This window comes from Euwallacea fornicatus, chromosome 9 (genome assembly GCF_040115645.1).
Source record: "Euwallacea fornicatus isolate EFF26 chromosome 9, ASM4011564v1, whole genome shotgun sequence".
Classification (NCBI taxonomy): Eukaryota; Metazoa; Arthropoda; class Insecta; order Coleoptera; family Curculionidae; genus Euwallacea; species Euwallacea fornicatus.
Genome location: NC_089549.1, coordinates 4,968,377 through 4,990,307, shown reverse-complemented (window position 1 = coordinate 4,990,307; position 21,931 = coordinate 4,968,377). Strand labels below are relative to the sequence as shown.

Sequence of the window (21,931 nt, the reverse complement as noted above, 5' to 3'; positions counted from 1 at the left end):
TACTTAAAAAATAACCATACAAACTATTATAATTTAATGTATTAAATGTTCCAAATGTGCCGCGTTGACTTCCTGTCAGAGGGCAAGCCGCAATACAAATTCCTCAAGTACTTTGCTTATCATTTGAGGGGGCATTTGTTGAGCTTCTTGAGTAATTTTATATTTTAACCCTTCTATGTATATTGTAGGGCTTATTTAAATACACCGTTTGTTGAAGATACCCAAAAAAAAGTCCACTGGCGCGAGGTTAGGTGATCTTGGAGGCCACTCTAACTGCCATATGGCTCAAATGTTTCAATTACTGTTGTATTTAGACGTGGACATGTTACATGAAACATGTGCAGAATTTCTCGAAAATCTCAACGTCGCATTATACAGGGTGTTCCTTATTGATATGCGGATATCTTAAGGTGGGACTCTAAATGAAAAAATAATGATAATTTGTTGTATAAGCTACGTTCCAAAATCTCCTTTACGAAAATACAGGGCTGTAAAGTTTTAGAAAAAAAAATTAAAATTAAATAATGTTTCTGCAATTGCTTGAGATATTGCAGTGAAATTTGGTATGTAAAGGGCAGTTCATACAAAGACATTAATTGCAATGAAAATATGCGGTTTTATGCGAACTAATTCAAAACTATTTTAATACGGCAAATAAAACAATAGAAAATTTAACATATTACGAGTGGACATCGTATTGAAATATGGATTACAATTAACAAGAACCAAAGAAAAAACAATTTTTAAGACAAGTGTTGAAAATTACGTAGCAAAAGATAAAACTGAGCGAACAAATTTCAATAACAACAACAACTTTCATTTCTTAACTATTTTCATTTTGACGAAAATCAGTGGCGCATCTTCTTTTTCTTTTAAAATACTGAAGTAAGCTGTAATTCATTTTTCATTACGATGTCGACCCATAATGTGTTAAATTTTCCATTGTTTTATTTGTTCGTGTTGAAAAAGTTTTGATAAAGTTTGCATTGAACGGAAACATATTTCTATTGCAATTAATATTTGTTTACAAACTCTCTTTATATGTTAAACTTCGTTGAAATATCTCAAGCAGTTTCGGAGATATTCATTAATTTCCATTTCTTTTTCTAAAATTTGCAGTCCTGTATTTTCGTACCGGAGCATTTTGGAACATGGTTTATGTAACAAACTGTCATTAATATTTCATGTAGAATCCCACCTTAAAATATCCGTACATAATTGAGGAAGACCCTGTATATGGGGTTCCACAACGAAGAAATGAAAAAGTGAATTTATCTACTACTTATGGATGTATGTTACGACAAAAACGCTAGCATTTTCATGGAAAATGTTTCCTTCAATTTTTAAGGAATTTATGCGGGATTTTCGAACCTCTATGTATCCCATCACAATATAACCTTCGTATTAGTTTTATTACTTTACCCTAACAGCTAAATGACATATATGGCCCTGTGCCAAGCTAAATGGCCATCTTAAGCTGCCACCCATTATACTGCAGGGCGGTTCAACAAGTTCGTACAATGAAAATGCATAAGGTTTGATTGACAATTTGGCCAGAACACACATGATATTGCATAGCAGATTAACGTTACTTTATTAAGGTTTTACCATTACGACTTATAAAATCAGATAAGCTTGCTAATGCGGTTTATCTCGCTTTGCATCTAGCCAATCGTTGTACGAGCATCGGTCAGCCTCCGTGTGATAAAATCGAATTACTTTGACGTCATTCATTAGGCACCGCAATATCGTGGATGGCCCGCCTTAATATTTTTTATTTTTCAAATTAATTTATTTATATTTCTTATTTATTTTTATTTTACTTTACGTTTTCCGTGGAGATAAAGACTCAAGGCACATTCGAGCCTTATGTAACTCGAAAATTGAATTTCAGGTCTCTTTGAATGAAATCGGAGTGTTTTTCTGAATTAAGACTTACCTGCAGAAACCGCGTACATAAATATTGCTTTATTGATTGTCGGATTGCCTTCTTCTTTACAGTTAATTCTGAAATAGAAAGAAATATCGTTTAAATTTTCCCCATGAATGCGGTCAGATTGCGACTAATAACTAATGACATTTTGAGCTTAGACACATCTCTCATATTGCTAACGCTTATTGGGGCTCTCTTCATCATCCACCTTATATAACAAAATTTATAATCCCCTTGGGACAGTCACACGAGTATTGCCTCTTATTTACGTAACCCTCCAAAAATTTAAGCTAAGATGGGCCTTACACGCAACAGACATACAACGTTATAATTTATATGGGGAATTTTAAGATTTATTTTGGTGCTGAAGGTAGTTAGCGGCCCTAAGGTTACCCAGCTCTAATATATTTGAAGTAAAGGAATGTTAGTTCAAGTTAGTCGGATTAACTCGATGTTGCTAATTGGACGCACTGTATAGGTCAGTTAAAGTTAGTTCTCAGTTTTTCGCAGGACAAATGTTGGGAGGACCCGTATAATAACCACTTAGTCTAGGAAACATTTTTCGGTGGTTAATAAGGGGAAAATTTGCTTTAACTTGATCAAGTCAAACTTCTGATGTCGACTGAACGTTCTGTGATAACATATGTTCTGTGACGGTATCACGCGCTGGTCCCGATATTTGCCGAAAAAGCAGAACGAGCCGGACCTGCATCGTGGCTGGAACCAATCGTATGAGCACCGAGCATGCTCGCCGCGCCTGTCACCGGTGTTCCGGTACCTCACCTACGTCCCAAGCTGTGAATTGAATCACAAGTGATGAAAAATGTGAAGTCTCTTTTATAAATTTCTGTAACTCGCGTAATTTTGTCATGATTCCCCGTGGATGGGTCTGGTGGTGAGAGTACAGAACCGGGCTTCAGAGAGACTACAATTAGTGTACCACGACAGAGAGGGAGCAGACCTTTCCGGATAGTATGAAATAAAATATGTCTGTTAGTAGAGCTGAGTCAGTGAAAAACATTACCCAATCACCTGGTTTTAATGAGAATTGTTTAATACCCGATGGAAATAACCGGAAATCCATGAATAGTTGGTGATAGTGCTCATTATCAGACAACCAATGGAATATCAATTACTCGTGTCCACCATCAGAGAAAATAAACATTTCAGCTGAGCAACGGGAACCACTTTTTGTTATTTCTTATGTGGTAGCTCGAATACGGTACTGCATTTTTTCGCCTGGGTCAACGCAAGAGTGACCTTGATAGGAACACAAGATGATACTCGATTGAACTGCGTACGACCACAGTACTACATCTTATGCTAACTCCAATAGTAGTAAATTGCAGAAATCGCTTGTAAAAACTAATGAATGGAGAGATAAATAAATCGCAAATTTATTGGTGAATGGTGAAATGGTCAGCTGCTAAATTATTGTCAAAATAATGTTTTTTTGCGAAGACTAGTGATTCGAATTTAGTGTTTTGAGTGTCTTTGAGATGTCAGAGGGAAAGTGTACGCAGCTGGAGGTAGAGGAACCTCTACAGGATGCAGGTCAGTTAATGAAGTGGCAAGTGCATTAATTTGGCTTATGATCAATATGGGAACATTGCAGTCAGTCGCTTGGTTGCTTAATGCAGTTATCAGTTGTTAATTATAATGCATAAAAAAAATCAAACTGCATATCTTCTTCAATATTCGGTTATACGTAGCTGGAAATGTCTCAGTGCTAAGAAAAAACAGCTCGTCGTTAATCCACATATTTCATCATAACGTAATATTTGTAAGAAATTAAAAAATAACTATAAAATTTGCACTAAATACTGTACAGGGTGTCCCACCTGAAACCCATTACACGTTTTGACAAAAACTGCGATCAGCAAAGCTACGAAAACTTAGTGGTTTGGTAAGAACCTTTGCGCGACCTCATCTAAAATACTCTCAATGACGTAACATATCCGGTTGCACTGGAAGCCGATGCTTGCTTATTTTAAACTGAAACCCCCTATATATTATTGCATTTTTTAATTCTACGTTCGATTTCAATACAAGTTTGTTCATACGTCGATTTCTTTACAACTATTAGCTTTCGAGTCTATTAATTCTACTATTACCTATAGAAACTGTTAGTTCTAAGAAAAGTTGTACTGATTTTGCACATAGAATCCAAAAAGGTAATAATATACAGCGTGCCTCATTTAAAGTAAGCACCGGTGTCACCGGAAGTGTGACGTCATTGAAAATATTTTAGATGAAGTCGCCTCCGCCTCTTACCAAACAACTAAATTTTCCTGACTTTGCTATTCATAGTTTTCCCAAAACGTCTGACGGTGGTTCCTGGTGGGACACCCTGTATTTTATACTAGTTATTATTTTATAGATGTCGTCACAAAAGCTTGCTACGAAGTTTTCTTCCTTTCACTTATCTTTTTTCAATGGAAAAGCTCGGAAAAGCGACAGGTGGTGTAAAAAGCGGTTTTCGGAAACGCTCCACCACGGTTTTCTGTGGAGAAAAACTGTCTGTCACAAAACGGTAATTTGATTTTGTTTTATTATTTACTGAAGTTTTACCGGGCCCCCTGATGAAAAGACGAAACCGGCAGCGGAAGGGGATTCAAGCAATTTCACATCTTAGTGGTTGTCTGCGACCATTTTGGGGGTTTCAATAACAGTTTCGCAATAAATTCAATCGTGTTTTAGTATTATGTTAGTTACTAGTCAGCAGTCGAGTCGAAACGTTTCCCGATTTATTTATTTCGAACAATGGAGGCATAGGTTAGCCGGCACGCTCACCAGATCTATTCCCATTAGATTATTATTTATGAAAAAGTACGAATAACGTTATTTATCTACACCCATCGACGTTAATAAGCTACAAAGGAAGATCATAGCCATTCTAAGGAGCAAAATAAAGAGAAGAGACTTTTTAAGATCACTGCAATTAAAAGTGAACCCTTCAAACATTTCTTATTCCAACGATAATCTGATGTGCTCATGGAGCTCTTTATTCCAGGCTCAGGATGGATCAAAATCCGTTACATTCAAATCGTTCTCCTGTTCTTCCTGCTGGTAATCACCCTCAACATGAGACTTTGCCTCTCGGTTGGTATCGTCGCCATGACCACGAACGGTACTTCCAGCAACCCTGACGTGCCAGTAAGTCAATGCCAGGAAAATCTGCTATATCAGTACTATTAAAATTGTTTTCTAGTACTACGAGTGGGACAACTCAAATATAATTTTGTCTTCGTTCTACTGGAGTTATGCAGTTTTGCAGTTCGTAGCAGGAAACTTCATTCATAAATTTGGAACTAAGAAGATCTTATTTATTGCGACATTTATGAACGCTTTATCATCGGCAATGGTAAGAAATATTGCGATCATGTCGCCATCATATTGTGATCGTATTGTGAGATTAATGGACCACATCTAAATCTTCTTTTCGTTGTAGATACCAATGATGGCGAAGCACGCTGGAGCGAACGGAGTAATGGCTCTGAGAGTTATACAGGGTCTCTTCCAAGGATTTCTGTTACCCTGTATGAATGGAGTCCTAGGGAGGTGGCTTCCACCCCACGAATTATCATCCTGCAGCTCCGTTGTATTCGCAGGTTCATTGCGCAGTCTTCGACCATTACCCTAGCTAACTTTCATCCCTCTATAGGCTTCCAAGTAGGGGCGATACTATCTTCAGTAATAACCGGGTATCTATCGGCCTCCTCGTGGGGCTGGCCTGCGGCTTTCTATTTATTTGCCCTATTGGGCTTCGTATGGTGCATATTCTGGATGGTTTTCAGCGCCGAAACCCCGGCGGCCCATTCCAGCATAAGTATCGAGGAGCGAAAGTATATTGAGCATTCTCTCGGTCAGCAAAATGACCACTTGGTATGGCCGCAGTTGAATCCTCTGATGGAGTATAGAGGGTGATTAATTAACAATGGGACAACCGAAAGCTGAAGATGCTACACGGCACAAGATTGGTGAAAATCTGTCTTTACCGAGAGTTAATAGTTTTGGATATACAGAGAGTGCAGGAAGTCAAACATTCTATTTAATTTTTTTTCCATTATTCTGAAAATATCTGGATTAGACCATTATTATTTTAAATAATTACTACGCATATCATTTGTTTAACTTTTATTTGTTCTAGAAAATGAAAATACATTTGGTTTGATTCGCTTTTAATTTTTCAGATTATCCTAGTTTGTTAAATCGATTTTCCTCGAAAATGGAGCAAGATATCGAAATGAAACAAGAATACCTATTTAATGGAAAAATAATGACTCTTTAAAGTTATTAATGAAATTTCATGTTACACATGTAGGATAAAAATTTATTAACTGTCAATTCTATAAAATTGACCGTAAGTGGTCTCAATTAACAACGCAAAAATTATAAAACGCATCTTATACGTTACCTAAAAAAACATAACGTTGCAAATTTTCAAGTGTCTAACCTAGATAGTTTCAGAATAATAGCAAAAAAAACATATTAAAATTTAAACTTAGAACACCCTGTATGCAGAATGTCCGGAAATAAAGTTGAAACATTAAGGAGGTGATTCTAGGGATTAAAATTATAAAAAAGTTCTTATAAACATACCCGAAACATTGTCTTTTAAAAAGGCTAAACCCCCTTAAGAAGGGAACTCTGAGGATGGGGTTTTCGCAACATTTTCGAAACGGTTTGCGTTGAAATTATGAAATTCGATATATTGTAAAAATATAAATTTACAAATTTTCGAGTGTCTAACCTAGATATTTTCGGAATAGGTCCATAAAAAATTAATTACAATTTTAATTTTTACCACCCTGTGTATATCCGAAACTATCAACTTACGAATGAAGTATTTAATCGTCATCATGCGACATGTACTATCTTCAGTTTTCGGTTGCTCATTGTTCATGAATTACCCCGTATATGAACTTGTTATTAGTTAGATGAGAAGTCAATTCCTTGGCGGAACATTATGAGGTCCGTACCCTATTGGGCAATAATCATTGCGGCCATCGGAGAGTCTTGGACTACCACGTTCTTGACTGCTGAATTGCCAAGTTATTTGAGCTATGTTGTTGGGTTGAATATTAAAGATGTAAGTGCACATGGACAGCTTGCCTGACAGTCATATTGACGTATCATTTGTTGACACTGACAGCTCGCGTTACTTAAGTTGTAAAGTTGAGTCTTTATTACTTTAATAAGAATTTTTCAAATCGAGGAATTACTAAATGTGCATAAGTTTTTGAAATGAATTTCGCAATCATGGAAAAGCAGAATATTGTTTAGTATTTTTTTTCTATGGGAAGCGGTGAAAAACGAAGGTTGCAGCAGAACCGAATGAATCAAAAGAATCTTTGAAAGAAGCGATTGAGGAATTGCTTGAGGAAAAGCTTTCGATATTATCGATTCAGTTGGAAGAGCTACAATTTCAGTGTTGAAGCGATGTACCACATATGTAAATCACAATGGAGGGCTTTTTGAACATCTGTGATGTTAATAATTAATTAGGCAATTAACAAATAATTGTTAATAAATAGATATTAGATTTTTTGTAAGTAAAAAAATTATTAAAGTTATTCAAAAACGCAAATTTATAGGTGACTTAACTGATGCGAGCTGTCAATGTCAAACAAACAATAAATCAATATGAACGATTTCTATCTTAAAATTGCAATATTGAATTTTAAAATGGCTGCATGTCCGCCATTTTGAAATGTCTACCTATTGGTATCATTTTGAATCTTGAAAAAAAAACCTTTTCGAATAAATTATAACCTACTATGCTTTTCATAAAAAAAATACATTTATGTCATATTTATAAAATAACGGTTGACAGAAAATATCCAGTTAGTCTATTCTTTTTAAGGTAAAATTATCTACAATATTCGATTTTACACGATTTCTCTAGAAGCAAATTACAAAGCTATAACGATAAAAAAATTGATAAAATTTGGTTTTTGCTAAATATCGGGCACGCCCTGAACTTTTTGAGAAACCAAAAGTGGCCTTAAACTTATCCGTCTACCCGACTTCGTAATTCTACTAGTTTCCGAGATCTACTCACTAATAAAAAAAAAAAGAAAAAACTATATGAGATACTCTGTATCTAATGTGAGTAGGTTTCGATAAATACCTAATTGCGTCCTCCGATTGTGTCGAACTAACGAAGATTGACGAAAATTGTGTTCGCCATTTTTTCAAGAAAACTCGATTTGTTTACTTAAAGCACAAATCCTCTTTAAACGACAATATGAAATAATGTAAAATGCACGAACACGAGGTGTTGCTTCAGGACTCGTTGGCATGGTCCAGCGATGACTCCTGACGTTGCCTCTTCCTTAGAGAACTGGTAGTAAAATTCACCTACTGGACGTAAATAGCTATTAACAGTTCTGCGCAACAATTAATTTGAAAGCACACCGGTTAAAAAACTAACAACTGAATTCTAACTTTTAGAGCAGCTTATTTACTGCAGCACCAACTGTGGGAGCCCTTATCGGATCCCTTTTCTACAGCCCCATCGCCGGATATACCATAAAGAAAGGGTGGATAACTACCCGCTCTTCCAGAAGAATTTTTCAAGGGTTTAGTGAGTTTCTGTTGCAGTTAAACATCGACGTCTTTACCAACTGGACCTCTCTCATTCTAGGCATGTTTTCGGTGTCGATAGGTTTCCTGTTCCTCACGTACCTCGAGGATCGAGTGTTCATAGCAATACTGCTAATTTCATCCTATACTGCATCGTCTGCAGTGACTTCCGGTCACTTAGTGAATCTTGTAGACCTATCACCGAGGTACGCAGCGATTTTGTCAGGAATTTCCAACGGAATTGGGCAGCTGATTGCCATCTTTGCCCCAATATTGGTACACTTTATTGTGGTTGATGAGGTCAGTATTAGAGAGCTTTAATAGGAAATAATTACTTTCCTGTGAGCGCGTGACAAAGTGGCTTTACGGCTAAAAAAACACTTTACCGCACTGGATTGCCGATTAGCCCACGCTTCGCGTTGCGCTTTACGTCAAACGCGATCAGCGTGTGGTAAAGTCCCACTTTCAGCGGTTGTTAGGTGAATGACTATTACACAACACGGGAGGAAAGTGCTGCTTTCAATCCGACGAAAATGCGATGAACTTTGAAAAGCACGTTTTTTCCACTGTTTAGTATTACGTGAATTTTCGTTCCAATAACATTGAAAGGAAGAACAGCAGTAAATCGCGCAGGGCATCAAACAGTTTATGGGGGAAACAGTGACTTTTCTTCCTTGCAATAGTTTTCTGGCATATTTATGACGCATTGGGCGGCCGGTAATTTCGCTTTATAGAGATGGGGAGCTCCCTCCCGCACGGGAGGGAGGAAAATTTTTCCATGCTGGCGTGGCAAAGTCTTTATGAACATTTTTTTAGGGTGACCGGTTCTCATGGAGATACACATTCTTGCTATCGGCGATTATCGGATCGGTTACAGCACTTGTGTTCATTATGTTTTGCTCTGCCGAAAGGCAATGGTGGGATGATGTGGATAAAATCAAGATGGAGCGCAAAACTAAAGAAGCCAAATCAAAGGAAGGCCAAAGCAATCCGGGATTTGAAGAGAGTGAGGTCGCATGTTAATGCCGTTTATTTAGTATTATTCAGTTTAAGACTTTGTTGTTTTTCTGCGTTAATGCCAAAAAATAAATAAATTTTAGTTAGCTTTATCAAATTTTATTTCAATTTTCTCACCCCACACCATCTGCGCTTCAAAGTTGCTGTAGTGGACACTCTCCGGCTAAACCGGCATTATTAACTCATTAATTCTTCTATGAATTTCATTAAAACTTTATACGAGGCATTAATAATTTATAAAACATCCCCTGTGTTAAACTTTGTGTCCGGATAGTTTATAAAATGCAGGGACGTCGTAAGTCTGTAAGCAGTAGGAAAAATGATGGATTAGCTCCTTTGCCCAATTCATTTTAATCTTTTACATAAATTATGGAGATTCTACAGAGTGTTTTTAACGCGGCACATGGATTTCTCATAGTAAAATTTTAATCCCGTGCCTTCGTCTGTTCTAACATACCAATACGGATGAAATCAATTAAGAGAAGAAAACGCACATAAAATCATTAAATATGCATTTATTGCCTCTAAGTCATTTTTATCCTTCTTAATAAGTTATTTAACGAATAAGCGTATTAATAATTTCGATTAATAATCGAGGTTATTTAACAGAGATAATAAGGTTGGGATTGACAGTGGTTCATTAATACGGGTCCGTCATATACAGTGTGTCCGGGTTAAGGATTTAACACTTTCGTAAAACCTTTATTTCTTAATCGATTTTGACGTTTTTTTTTTGTTAATTAGATATTCAAAATGCGCATTCGTCTAATGGATACGACCCCTCTTTACTTATAATCATAACCAATTGCGTGCATTTTTATGGGATCAAATTTCGGAAAATACTATTAGGGCTTTTTTGGGATAAAAACGAAAACAGATTCTTAATTAGAATGACCTAAAACTTACCTGTTCCGATTTTCATTTTTCTACTGTACAGAATTTTCGAGACAATCAATAAAACATGTTTTTTACGTAAACAAATTTTAAAATTGGCAAAAAAATTTATTTTAACAATAATTAACTAAATTTTGATATTTTCTGCAATGTATGCAATATTAGTCATGAACAGTCGCAAATATCAACAGACGTTTTGATCGTTATGGGACAATTGTAAAACTACCGGACCAGCAACGTAATCGCAAACCTCAAGCAAACCAACAACAAATTTTAGATTACTTTAATATCAATCCGCATTCAAGTCTGAGGGATGCTAGCAGAAATTTAAACATTTCTAAAACTCATATCTGGGAATGTTTAAAAAGAAGTGGTAAGAAACCTTTTAGACCAAAATTTCTTCATTCACTTGAAGCTGGAGACCAAAATCTAAGAATGAAGTTCTGTTTATGGCTCCAGAGTATGTATCAAGATGATCCTAACTTTTTAAAAAACTTACTATACATCGATGAAGCTACGTTTACGACAAATGGTGTAGTATCGACACAAAATTGTAGAATATGGAGTGATCAGAACCCGAATTGGATAATCGAATGTAAACGACAATACTTCTCAAAAGTAAACGTTTTCTGTGGTATCTTAAATCAAAAGATTATTGGACCATATTTTTTCAACGAAAATTTGAATGCTGCTCGTTTCCTGAGGTTCTTACAAAATGAGTTTAGTGACGCACTTGATGAGCTTCCCCTGAGTTATCACTACAATTTGCATTTACAACTTGATGAGCTTCCCCTGAGTTATCACTACAATTTGCATTTACAACTTGATGAGCTTCCCCTGAGTTATCACTACAATTTGCATTTATAACTTGATGGAGCGCCCATTCATAATGCGGTTAATGTGAGAAATTGGTTAAATGATAATTTTCCCAATCGCTGGATCGGACGAAATAGTCCTCTTATTCGTTGGCCACCACGATCTTCGGATATCACACCCATGGATTTTTTCGTTTGGGGAACAATAAAAAATAAAGTTTATCCCACAAGATCCTGGACCCGAGAAGAGCTTTATGCGCGCATTAGAGAGACTTGTCAGAACATAATTCCACAACAACTAAGTAAAGTACTGAGAAATAATCGTCGACGTATTGAAAAATGTATACGAGAATTTGGGGAGTTGATTGAAAATATCAAAATTTAGTTAATTATTGTTAAAATAATTGTTTTTGCCAATTTTAAGACTTGTTTACGTAAAAAACATGCTTTATTGATTTTCTCGAAAATCCTGTACAGTAAAAAAATGAAAATCGGAACAGGTAAGTTTTAGATAATTCTAATTAAAAATCTGTTTTCGTTTTTATCCCAAAAAAAGCCCTAATAGTATTTTCCGAAATTTGATCCCATAAAAATGCACGCAATTGGTTATGATTATAAGTAAAGAGGGGTCGTATCCATTAGACGAATGCGCATTTTGAATATCTAATTAACAAAAAAAAAAACGTCAAAATCAATTAAGAAATAAAGGTTTTACGAAAGTGTTAAATTCTTAACTCGGACACACTGTATATGGAACAATGGTAATCAATTTTTAAGTAATTCTTCTGCCAAAAATGTATCAAGTAAAAGTTACAAGGGTAATTCGTTGTCGCTCTTTGGTGACCTTTAACTTTTTTTTCTGGCCCCATAACAGTCCAATGAAATCGAACTTTTGCGTCCTCATACCAACCAACCGTAACCTCACATCCAATTTTTTGGGGATTAGATAAGTAAAATTTCGAGAAAGAAATTATTCTCCTCGTTTTAAAAGAATTAAATTCAATCAGAAAAGCAAAAGAACAAATTACCGTCTCTAAGAATTAATTCTTAATTAATGTACAAACCATTTGCCGAAAAAGTCTTCCGTCGTTATCCAAACACATTTCTATTTTTCACCTGAACATAAGTGTCTTGCCTGATCGATACACCTACGATACGAGCCCTCAAGTTATCTACGTTATTTGGCCGATCCATATTAACTTGATTTTTTAAATATTCCCAAAGGAAAAAGTCGCAGGGGTTTAAATCAGGCGATCGGGCTGGCCACTCTATTTGGACAAGCAAAAAATTGGTAGTTTTCTTTAAATTAAAAATTGGAATTTTTGATATTCTATTTACTTGATATTTTAAAAAGACACATGTATTGCTGTTACTTTGCTTTTCTGACTGAATTAAATTTTTTTAATAAAATAAAGAAAATAATTTTTTTCTCGAAACTTTTCGATCTAACTCCAATAAAAGTTGATATGTTTGCATGGGGAAATAAGTGTAGTTCCCATAAAACCAGTCGGAAATAGAGAGTCACTTTTGAAAAACAAAAGTTGGATTTCATTGCATTACTATGGAGCAAGAAAAAAGTTCAAAGTTGTCGAAAAGTGACAACAAATTATCCTTTTAACTTTTATTTGAAACATTTTTTGATAGAAAAATTATTTAAAAAGTTATTACCGTTATTCGATATATGTGACGAACCCTGTAAACGTGTCACTCATAACCTATTTTCGTCGACTACATCTCAAAAAATTCTAACACTTCTACGGGTCACTCTACTTGCTCTAAGTGAATTTATACTTTATTCAGCGATCGAAAACTCATATCAAAAATAGAACTGCCAGAAAATGATCACGTGTTAGGAATAGGTGTCTTGATTGGTCAACAGCAGGCACAACACGTTCGAAATTTTGCATTAGCGAAAAATCATACATTAATGGAGTTCATTGACGAGCGATTTCGTACTTGTTAAACAAACTTGCTGATAGTTGCAGGAAGTGCTTAGGAATATGAAATAGCTTAACGTAAGATTTGACTTTCGGAGCTGATGTAATCCGTATACGGAAATTTACAAGTTTAATGTATTTTTGATTTTTGTGTTTTTGTTTTGTGGAAAAAACTTGATATTATAAAAATATTCTCAACTTGATATGACTTCCGGTTAAACCGGAAACTGGCATTTCATTCACGTTTTTTAAATAAAACGTGGCAGTTTTTCTTAATGAAAATGGTTTTTTTTGCCGAAAACGAATATAAGTTTCGTGATGCAACGCAGCATTGACTCAACCGTTTTCGGTACATTTTACTTTTTACAACTTTTTTTACACTTGTAATACTTTATTAAAACTCAGTTATCGACAGATAATTTTGATAAATTTTAAATCACTGTGAAACTAATAAATTTAAAAAAATTAAAAATTAAAGAAAAATGTTTGAAAAAGTTTTTGAAAGTATTTATTGAAATTTTGGATTTGTAAAATTAAAAAAGTCCTTTTTCCCAAATAGCACTCTAGAATTGTCCTTGCACCATTAGATTCGTGGAGAAAATGAACAAATATACATCACAACTATGAAAAATTATTAGTTTTTCAGTAAATCGAAAAAAAAAAACTGTAAATTACTGTCATGCTTATCTTGATTGGTTGTTTCGTTCCTTCTTTTGTATGGTTTTTGTCAAAGTAAAGATAAACAATTTAAAAACACATTAAACTCGTAATCGTCCATATACCGATCGTGTCCGCTCCCAAAGGCGAACCCAGTATGTAGGGGCCCAAGCGAGTCAGCGGAAATATTTCTCCAACTGAATATACGGGGTGTCCACCAAACTTTGCGGTTAACTGCGTCGTATTTCCTGGTGGGGGAAGCAGTGACCGGTCATTTGGCTGGCAAAATGGAGTCCTTCCAAAAAAAACCGCATTAGCCGAAATTTTCAAAGGTATTGACCGGCTGGACGCTATTTTGGCACCGATGCTCACGCAGCTTGTGATGGCGGTAAACGTTTTTTTTTTGTTTTTTCTTTTAATAATTTATTCTGTGGAAAGAATTTCAATTGTGCCCGGTTCGCTGACTGATCCAGCTGAGTGCTAGAAAAAGGTATTTATAGTGCCCGGAACTCTGACTTCTTTCGAACGGTTTCGCTCGGTACAAAGGCAATGGCGGGACGGTGTGGTCGGAGGGAGGGTGTTAGCAGGGAATTACGCAACAAATGAGAGCACTAAACGAAAAAAAAAAAGACGAAAGAGCGAAATTAAAAGAAGGTAAAACTCGCTTACAAGCGGCTCTTTTTGTTAGCCTCACTGAAATCCATTGGCCTGTTTTAAGCGTACCGCAAGTTCTTTAAAAATAGATATATAATTATAGTATATTTCCCATCCACCGCATACATTTCTGATAACAACTAGCCACGTGTTTTGCGCATACTAACACACACATTCACTACAGCGACAGCCTGCTTTTACTCCAGTAATACATTAAAATCTATTGTTATGAGTAACAAATCATGAACATAAGAGAGATCTAAATTGAAACGAAATCTCCTCTAGTGCTCGGAAATCAAAAATAATTACTGGAATAAATATTTCTGAATCTTATCAGCGGCCATAAATACGAATATCAATTTTAATTAAAAACAAATAAATTTCGTCGACCTTGTATGTGTCTACTTAACGAAGCAGATAAATCTCACGAAGTTGAACTTGTTTGGTGATATCTGCTTTATTGTCGCGTCTGTAGTGACTTGCCATTAGGATTGTTTGATACATGTGATGACTGGTGTTACAGAAAATGCCAATTACAGCTACGGTGAGACTGTAAGGCATATTTTGGTTCGAGAATGGATGGCGGTATTGGTGAGGTCAAGGGGCCTGAAGGTAAGCTGATTTCATAGCTGTAAGCACTCGCATGTCTGCAATACTAGAGTTGCACAAGAATTTCTAAAAAATGTGATATTTAGTGTTGCAACCTTCTCCTATGCAGTAACAAGAGGTTAAACGTTTATACAGGGTGTTCGTTTCGCAAACCAACCAAAATATCTCTTGATTGGGAGGAGAATTTACGTCGTCTATTTAGATATTTAGGGGGCAGTTTAACTTGACATAAGCGAGAATTGTATCATCACCCCCCCGCCACCCCCAATTTGATATTTCAAACGGCGCCCCCCATCGAGGGACACATCGTTGCAAGTGGAATTCAATGGGCTATGTAGCTGTACTTAGAAAGCTGAAATCGGTGAACGTAGTCGGGAGATAGAAAGGAAATGTGTGCTAGTGCAAATGGCTTATTGAGGTCAAAAGGTGAGCCGCCATTAGCGAGGGAACACTTAAGTCTGTTTTGAAATTCTTCGCGGATATTAGCCAAAGTTTCTCCAGTAGCACTTCCACATTCGAGGAAAATTCTATCTTTCAGTCTTTGAATACTTTTTCAAGTGAAGTTCTAGACGGTTTACTTTCTAAATAGCCTTGTGGGGAAAAATCTAGTGGACCGAGATCTGGAGACCGTGCTGGCCATTCTAATTCGCCTCTTCTACCACTCAATTTTTCCGGAAATTGTTCATTCGAGCTGTTCTCGAAACAGGCTTTATTAGTGCCTCGCTATTAACAGCTCACATTTTGAGCCGTTAATAAAATGAATTATTTGATCTGAATAAGCTATTTTCGCTAAAACACGTTTTTCCTTCCAACTCCAGACTTCATTAACCGGTTTCAGTTTTCTTGGTACAGTTGCAAATTGATTTCCGCTTGCAATGATGTGCCACTTGGCGGGGAGTGCCGTCTGAAATATCAAAGTGAGTGTAGCTGGGGATGGGGTTACGGATACAGTTTTCGTTAATGCCAAATTAAACTTCTCCCTAGATATTTACACAAACATTTTTTATTATTTTATTTGGTTCGTTTTAAAGTGACCATCCTGTAGTATAAATTCATAATATGCCATATGAGCCACTTGTGACCGTTTCCGATATTTCGAGTTTTAAATTTCGCCCCAAAACGCGCTTGGCATGTATCGTTTGGCCAGCAACAGATATAGATATAGCAGTAGATATAAATTTGTTATTCCTATGAACTCTTGTAGTGTCATGCATTAGAGTCCGCTACGTTCAAACGGCCCTCCTCTTTTACCTAATGGGAACTTCCTACGCCATAAGATCAATACTGTCCGTAGCCGTAGTGGCCATGGTTGACACCAACAGCACCAACACCAACAATATTCCTGTAAGTACCAACAGATAACCTCACCACTGGTGGTACCAGCCTCGTTGTTATAGACGTTTGAATGGAAAAGCACTGGGGTGTTACTCTCATCGTTTTATTGGAGCTACGCAGTACTGCAGTTCTTCGCAGGGCCAATAGCGCATATGTTTTCGCCTAAGTTGATTCTAATTATTGCTATGTTGGTCAATTCAGGTGGGTACTTATTGCTCGTAAAATTAAGATGAAACTTGGCAACGTTACCTGAGGAATGTATCCTATAGGCACACAAAGAGTGCGCAATGCGCAGGCTCTACTTTAGCGTTGCTATGGAAACTATTCTCCTGGTAAAATTGCTGAAGTTTTAATTTTTTAGTACTGAGAACCAATACGTCAACCTCTTGGTAGCTTTACTCGTGAAAATGGCTTCCTGGGGCTTCATCACTAGAAATTATCTATCGCTATGGAGGTTTGCCTTGTTCATACATTTTCATTATCTTTGTAGGAACGTGCTTACTTCTACCCACCCTGAGCATTCATCTGGGCTTAGGAGGGGCGATCTTATGCAGACTGTTTCAAGGCTTTTCGCAAGGCTTTATTATTCCTTTGATCCACACCCTGCTGGGAAGATGGGCTCCAACCAACGAAAGGTCATGGATAAGTACTACGGTATATTCCGGTACATCTTGGCCTTATTCTTGGGACCAAACTGATCGTATTCTCTGGAACTTCTGTAAAATAGCGAAACTTTCCTTTTTAGGTTGTAGTTTCGGCACCATAATCTCAATGCAAATCACCGGTTATCTTTCTTCATCTCGCTTCGGGTGGCCTGCGTCTTTTTACCTTTTTGGGGGTCTTGGAGTGGGTTGGTGCGTTCTATGGTTGCAGTGGGGAGCTGATAGACCAGCGACTCATAGAAGCATTAGCGCGAAAGAGAGGAGGTATATAGAGGAATCTTTGGGACAAGAACATGATGAAAACCTCAAGGTAATTGCGATATTTTCCGAACTAACAAAGAAGTGAAGGTCAATGAAGAATTTGTTTCAAGGGTACCTTGTTTGCTAACAATGAATGTGGAAACTGAGCAGTTTCAAGATTTGCTTCATATTCATTGAGTAGTCAAGTATTCATCATACATTCAGTGGTGTTGAAATATTTGCTGATATTTTAGGGCATCAGGGTGCCGTGGAGAGCGATCCTAACATCACTGCCCTATTGGGCCATCATTGTTGCGGCCATCGGCGAGTCTTGGGGCAGCACCTTCTTAATCACAGAGATCCCGACGTATCTCAGCAAAATAACCGATATCGATATCGAAAAGGTCTGTGTGAGTGTAAGAACGATTTTAAATACAAAAAGATATTGCCGTTTGTTAGAATGGACTGTACTCTTCAGCACCATACGTCGTGGCTGCGTTTTTTACAGTCCTCTATGGCCCAATAGCGGATTACATGATAAGTAAGGGGGTAACTTCTAGGAAAACGGCCAGAAGGCTTTTTCACGGAATAGGTTTGTACTTATTACGTAAATTAATGGTCGCTGGTTAGGTTGACCTAGATCGACCTGAACCTTCGACGTCTTAAAAAAAAATCAGGTCGCTTGGTGTCTTGCCCGATAGTAACAACTGTATGGTGTGGGAGTTGGGGTAATCTCATCTACCTACTAAAATCATCCCCTTCCTTCCAATAGTCTCCTTCACCATCTTTTCCCATGTCATACTTCGAGAGTTCTTTCCCAGTTTTTCATGTTTCAGCGTGAATCCATTCGTTCCCGCTCTCTCTCGCTTCATTTCCTATTAAGAATACACCAGCAGGGTATGCCTCAGAGTGTCACCATCTAGGCCTAATGTGGACTAACCAGAACTAACCTTAAGTTTTCCGCAGAGATTTTACGAAATGCATTTATGTACATTAGGCGTTGATGGTGCGATGCTTGTCAGCCTAATAGTGCGGGACCCACGGTTTCATCTCCCCCCGGGACCGTTGCAAAGCATTACTTTTTGGCCTTCCTTCTGGTGTCCTTTTTTGTTAGTACCTTTATCTTCAGCTTTATTTTTGGTTCCTGTATTTCTCTTCCTACTTATCATTTTATTTCAAATTCATCATTTCCGCCATCTACTTCTTAATTGTTTTCCACTTTCTGTTCTCCACCATCGTCCTCACAACTTTGGTAGCCGTTATCGTTGTTTCTATCCCTCTCTCTCTCTCTCTCTTTTTCCGTTTTTCTTCCTTGATCTCCTCAGATTTTATACTGGAAGAATGTGTGGTCGGCGTCAGCTCTTGGTTCGCAGTACCAGGAGGCGTCTGCACCTCGGAACCAGAACATGCGCAGATATCGGCAGAGGCATTCGTCTCCCGTGAGGAACTATGGCGTGTAGTAATAATTGATCTCTCCATGTTCTCTTTCCGAACCACTCTGCTCTTCTCGGAATTAGGTTCCTCGCCTACCTCCTCTTCGGGATTTCCCTCCATTTTTTCTGTTACTGATTCATTGTTTCCTCTGTCGCGTCTTCGTCCTCCGTTTCCACGTGGCCCAACTTCCTCTATCTCTTAGCTGTTGTGCTATGGATGGGATTGTTCAATGATGGCGTCTTCAGCACGGCTGTGCTCACCACCTGGTAGGCACGCTCTAACTAACCTGAACTAACCTGAACGAACCTGCACGAACCTGAACTAATTAGGACTAACGTGGACGGCGATGAATTAACCAGCAATAACCTGAACTAACCTTTTTTCCCAAATTGAGGAAAATCTGTTAGGAGACTTTGATGGATTGGCACGATGCCATCTTATTTGTCCTTTTTGTGCCGGGCTAGCGCTCTCATCCTGAAATTATCGACTAAACCCTGCTTTGCCCGAACTAACCGAACTAACCTGAACATTGAAGATTAACACCAGTAAATATCCGAATTCGTATTAGTCATTTGACCGATATAATAGCAGTTTGGTAGAATTGTCGCTTTAGATAAATTAGTTTGCAATTATGGAACGGCCAACGATACGGGGGCCTCGGAACTGATTACATGTTTGAATATCGCGACAATGTACTAATAATTCATAATTTGCGAGACGCAATTTGCAACAATGGGGCTAAATAATTGCTAAAACCGATTACCGATTAATGTGAGCCATTGTAATTCCTAAACAATTGCTATTTATTATATCAAATGCGCATTTATTTGTGCCTAAATCGCTATTAATGAATTTTGGAAAACCTTTGTATAACTAAGTTAATTAAACGGGCGCTACGAGTTCCTATTTGAAGCGAAGCTATTGGAGATTTTTTTTTTCATAACTCAGGAAAATCCGAAAATTCTGAATTTGTGCTTTACGTTTTTCAGAAAATTTTTCGTTGAACTTGTCGCGAAAAAATAATCTTTTAACACTTCAGGGGCCTTCATACCTGCAGGAGCTTTGATATGGTTGGGCTACGAGGAAAGCCCATGGGGAATAGCAGCGCTCCTCATAGTGGCAATAAGCCTTAATGGAGCCATGTTCTGTGGGTATAATGTAAACCACATCGACATATCTCCCAGATTCTCAGGGACACTTTTCGGGATTTCCAATGGGGTCGGACAATCCCTGGCCACTCTGGCGCCAATGCTCGTGGAGTTTATTACCGAAGAGGTAAGAATGTGCATTTCCAATAGCGCTTCTCCTAATTTATGCCGCGAGGCCTCGCCTCACTCAAATCGCTATTAATTTGCTATCGATCCTTCCTAGATTTAGGCAACTCCACGCGAATCCATAAACCCGACTTTAAACGATCTCCATCAACCAAATGCTTCCAACACACTTAACGGAAATAAATTCCAAGTTGCTCTCAATTGAAATTCCAATTAGCACCTCCAGTTTAGGGGATATTTGCTCAACAATAAATAGCGCCTCCCGTTCAACTGAGGAGCTCCCATCTGTTTAATGAAAATCTCGGAAACTGGGATATTTATTATCCCGCGCCTAGCCGGCCGACAGCAAGCTAAAATGCCTTTGTATTAGCTCAAAAATTTACAAGTTTAAGTCGCATTTGGAGGGTTCCACTTGGGGTTTTTAATTAATTGAACTATTCAAATTAATTAATTATAATTGGCCTTAATTAATTAATCGCCTAATTGAATTTGCTAATTGATTATAATTAATTAATTAAGTAATTGAAACGCAGGCGGATAAGGCTGTATGGAGGACCATGTTCATCATTGCTGCTATAATCTATGCTGGAACTGCTGCCTTCTTTATCACGTTCTTGTCAGTCGAGAGGCAATTGTGGGACTCGGTTATTTGCCCGGGGAAAAACTGCCTTCGGGGCAAGGAAGAAGGGGAAATGCTCTGATTAAAAAGCGTAAAGCAATTAACTTTGTAATTGCCCTAATTAAAACCGTCCTATAAGCAGATAATTTTATTTCGCACCTCATAAAACCCTGAAGGGATAATAAAAATAAAGCTGGTGAGGTTTATATAGGTTTAATATCCATCGAAGGTGGAGATACCGATCGTGAATTCCTGGCAGGCCAAACAACTTCCCCAACGTTTGATTTACTGAATTTCTCACGAAAAAAGACATAAGACGAAAAATTGATTCTTCACTTACCTAATGCTAATATTGGGAACATTCACGGGATCAAGATCTGCTTTGAATGTCCAATTCACCATCACTTCAAACGTTTTTGGTTGAATTTTGAGGGTGTTTGCGCCACATTTATTGCTGTCCGTTCCAGCAAGTTGGTAAGACCACTTGCTAGGCACTGATGCTCGAAGGACCAGCTCTTGTAGTGGCTCCTTGATGTTGATATGAACTGAAAAGAAGTGAATGATTTTTAGAGCGATATTATGATGTGTTTCAAGTATGGACGAGCTTTGTTTCATCTCTGGTTATTCAACAAGCTTTTACAGCTCCCGCCGATCTTTACCAACGTTTAAATTAGGGCGGCAGGCATACTGAAAATTACGTTTAGGATGGTCCACGTAAGATGGTCCACTGCCTTATCTCAAAAACGGTGAGGGACAAAAAAAGGTTCGTATAGAAGTTATTTGGTTTTTCATGAACTTTTATTTTCTTAATATTTTTGAAATTAAGGTGTGGTCCAGGAAACCGTGAAAATCGTGGAAAATCAATATTTTTGAATGGAATATTCCATATTTTGTTATCGATAGTAATTCTGCTTGTAACTGTACTTATTTTTTCAGTATTGCAAAATATAATTTTTTTAGCACTTTTTGAGTTTATTCCATTAAAAGTAAACATTCAAGTAAAAACAAGCTTTTTAAAATAAATAAATAAATTTATACAGTATTAATCGATCGTTTGAACACTTGTTTAGTTAAAAGCAAAAAGTCGTTCTATTAAAGTATATTTTTAATTTCTGATTTTTTTAAATGGATTTTTCTTTTAACTCACTTTCAAATGGTACATACAGGAAATGTTTTAAAACTATGAGAATAAACTTCTAGGTATAGTTGAGTGCAACAATAGAAAACATCTGAGTATGAGAACTCGTGTTCGCTTGTGGTCCC

At 37.2% G+C, this 21,931-nt stretch overlaps 3 protein-coding genes across 6 annotated transcripts in view; 2 read left to right on the top strand and 1 right to left on the bottom strand.

Moving 5' to 3' along the window:
• The window catches only part of LOC136340997 (uncharacterized), a 114,312-nt gene that overhangs the window by 60,205 nt on the left and 32,176 nt on the right, over positions 1-21,931 (bottom strand). For both annotated transcript variants that reach the window (XM_066285549.1, XM_066285550.1), the window contains exons 2-3: positions 21,009-21,213; positions 1,940-2,007 (exon numbers count right to left, since the gene is read on the bottom strand). In XM_066285549.1, coding sequence (XP_066141646.1) covers positions 1,940-2,007; positions 21,009-21,213 — 273 coding nt within the window. The remainder of the gene's footprint in view (positions 1-1,939; positions 2,008-21,008; positions 21,214-21,931) is intronic.
• Positions 3,179-9,635, top strand: LOC136341000 (putative inorganic phosphate cotransporter). Of its 2 annotated transcripts, none has more exons than XM_066285554.1 (9): positions 3,179-3,487; positions 4,947-5,089; positions 5,145-5,297; positions 5,385-5,544; positions 5,598-5,818; positions 6,870-7,025; positions 8,390-8,522; positions 8,583-8,821; positions 9,338-9,635. In XM_066285554.1, exons 1-9 carry the CDS (start codon positions 3,433-3,435, stop codon positions 9,542-9,544), a joined length of 1,467 nt encoding a protein of 488 aa, XP_066141651.1. In that variant the 5' UTR covers positions 3,179-3,432; the 3' UTR covers positions 9,545-9,635. The 2 variants fall into 2 exon arrangements, with proteins under 2 accessions (XP_066141651.1, XP_066141652.1); XM_066285555.1 differs by lacking the exon at positions 3,179-3,487 and adding an exon at positions 4,325-4,466.
• LOC136340999 (putative inorganic phosphate cotransporter) lies at positions 14,494-20,806 on the top strand. Of its 2 annotated transcripts, XM_066285553.1 has the most exons (9): positions 14,497-15,107; positions 16,309-16,448; positions 16,502-16,640; positions 16,930-17,103; positions 17,185-17,411; positions 17,596-17,745; positions 17,801-17,933; positions 19,815-20,050; positions 20,583-20,806. In XM_066285553.1, the coding sequence occupies exons 1-9, from the start codon at positions 15,071-15,073 to the stop codon at positions 20,748-20,750; spliced, it is 1,404 nt and encodes a 467-aa protein (XP_066141650.1). In that variant the 5' UTR covers positions 14,497-15,070; the 3' UTR covers positions 20,751-20,806. The 2 variants fall into 2 exon arrangements, with proteins under 2 accessions (XP_066141649.1, XP_066141650.1); XM_066285552.1 differs by having other exon boundaries at positions 14,494-15,107; positions 16,930-17,411.

Bases quoted from the DNA above. Each gene is read 5' to 3' on its own strand.
- LOC136341000 (XM_066285554.1), top strand. From the start codon at position 3,433: ATGTCAGAGGGAAAGTGTACGCAGCTGGAGGTAGAGGAACCTCTACAG. The intron at 5,298-5,384 runs GTAAGAAATATT...TTTTCGTTGTAG, and splicing joins ACGCTTTATCATCGGCAATG to ATACCAATGATGGCGAAGCA. The intron at 7,026-8,389 runs GTAAGTGCACAT...TCTAACTTTTAG, and splicing joins TTGGGTTGAATATTAAAGAT to AGCAGCTTATTTACTGCAGC.
- LOC136340999 (XM_066285552.1), top strand. From the start codon at position 15,071: ATGGATGGCGGTATTGGTGAGGTCAAGGGGCCTGAAG. The intron at 16,641-16,929 runs GTGGGTACTTAT...TTATCTTTGTAG, and splicing joins TGCTATGTTGGTCAATTCAG to GAACGTGCTTACTTCTACCC. The intron at 20,051-20,582 runs GTAAGAATGTGC...ATTGAAACGCAG, and splicing joins TGGAGTTTATTACCGAAGAG to GCGGATAAGGCTGTATGGAG.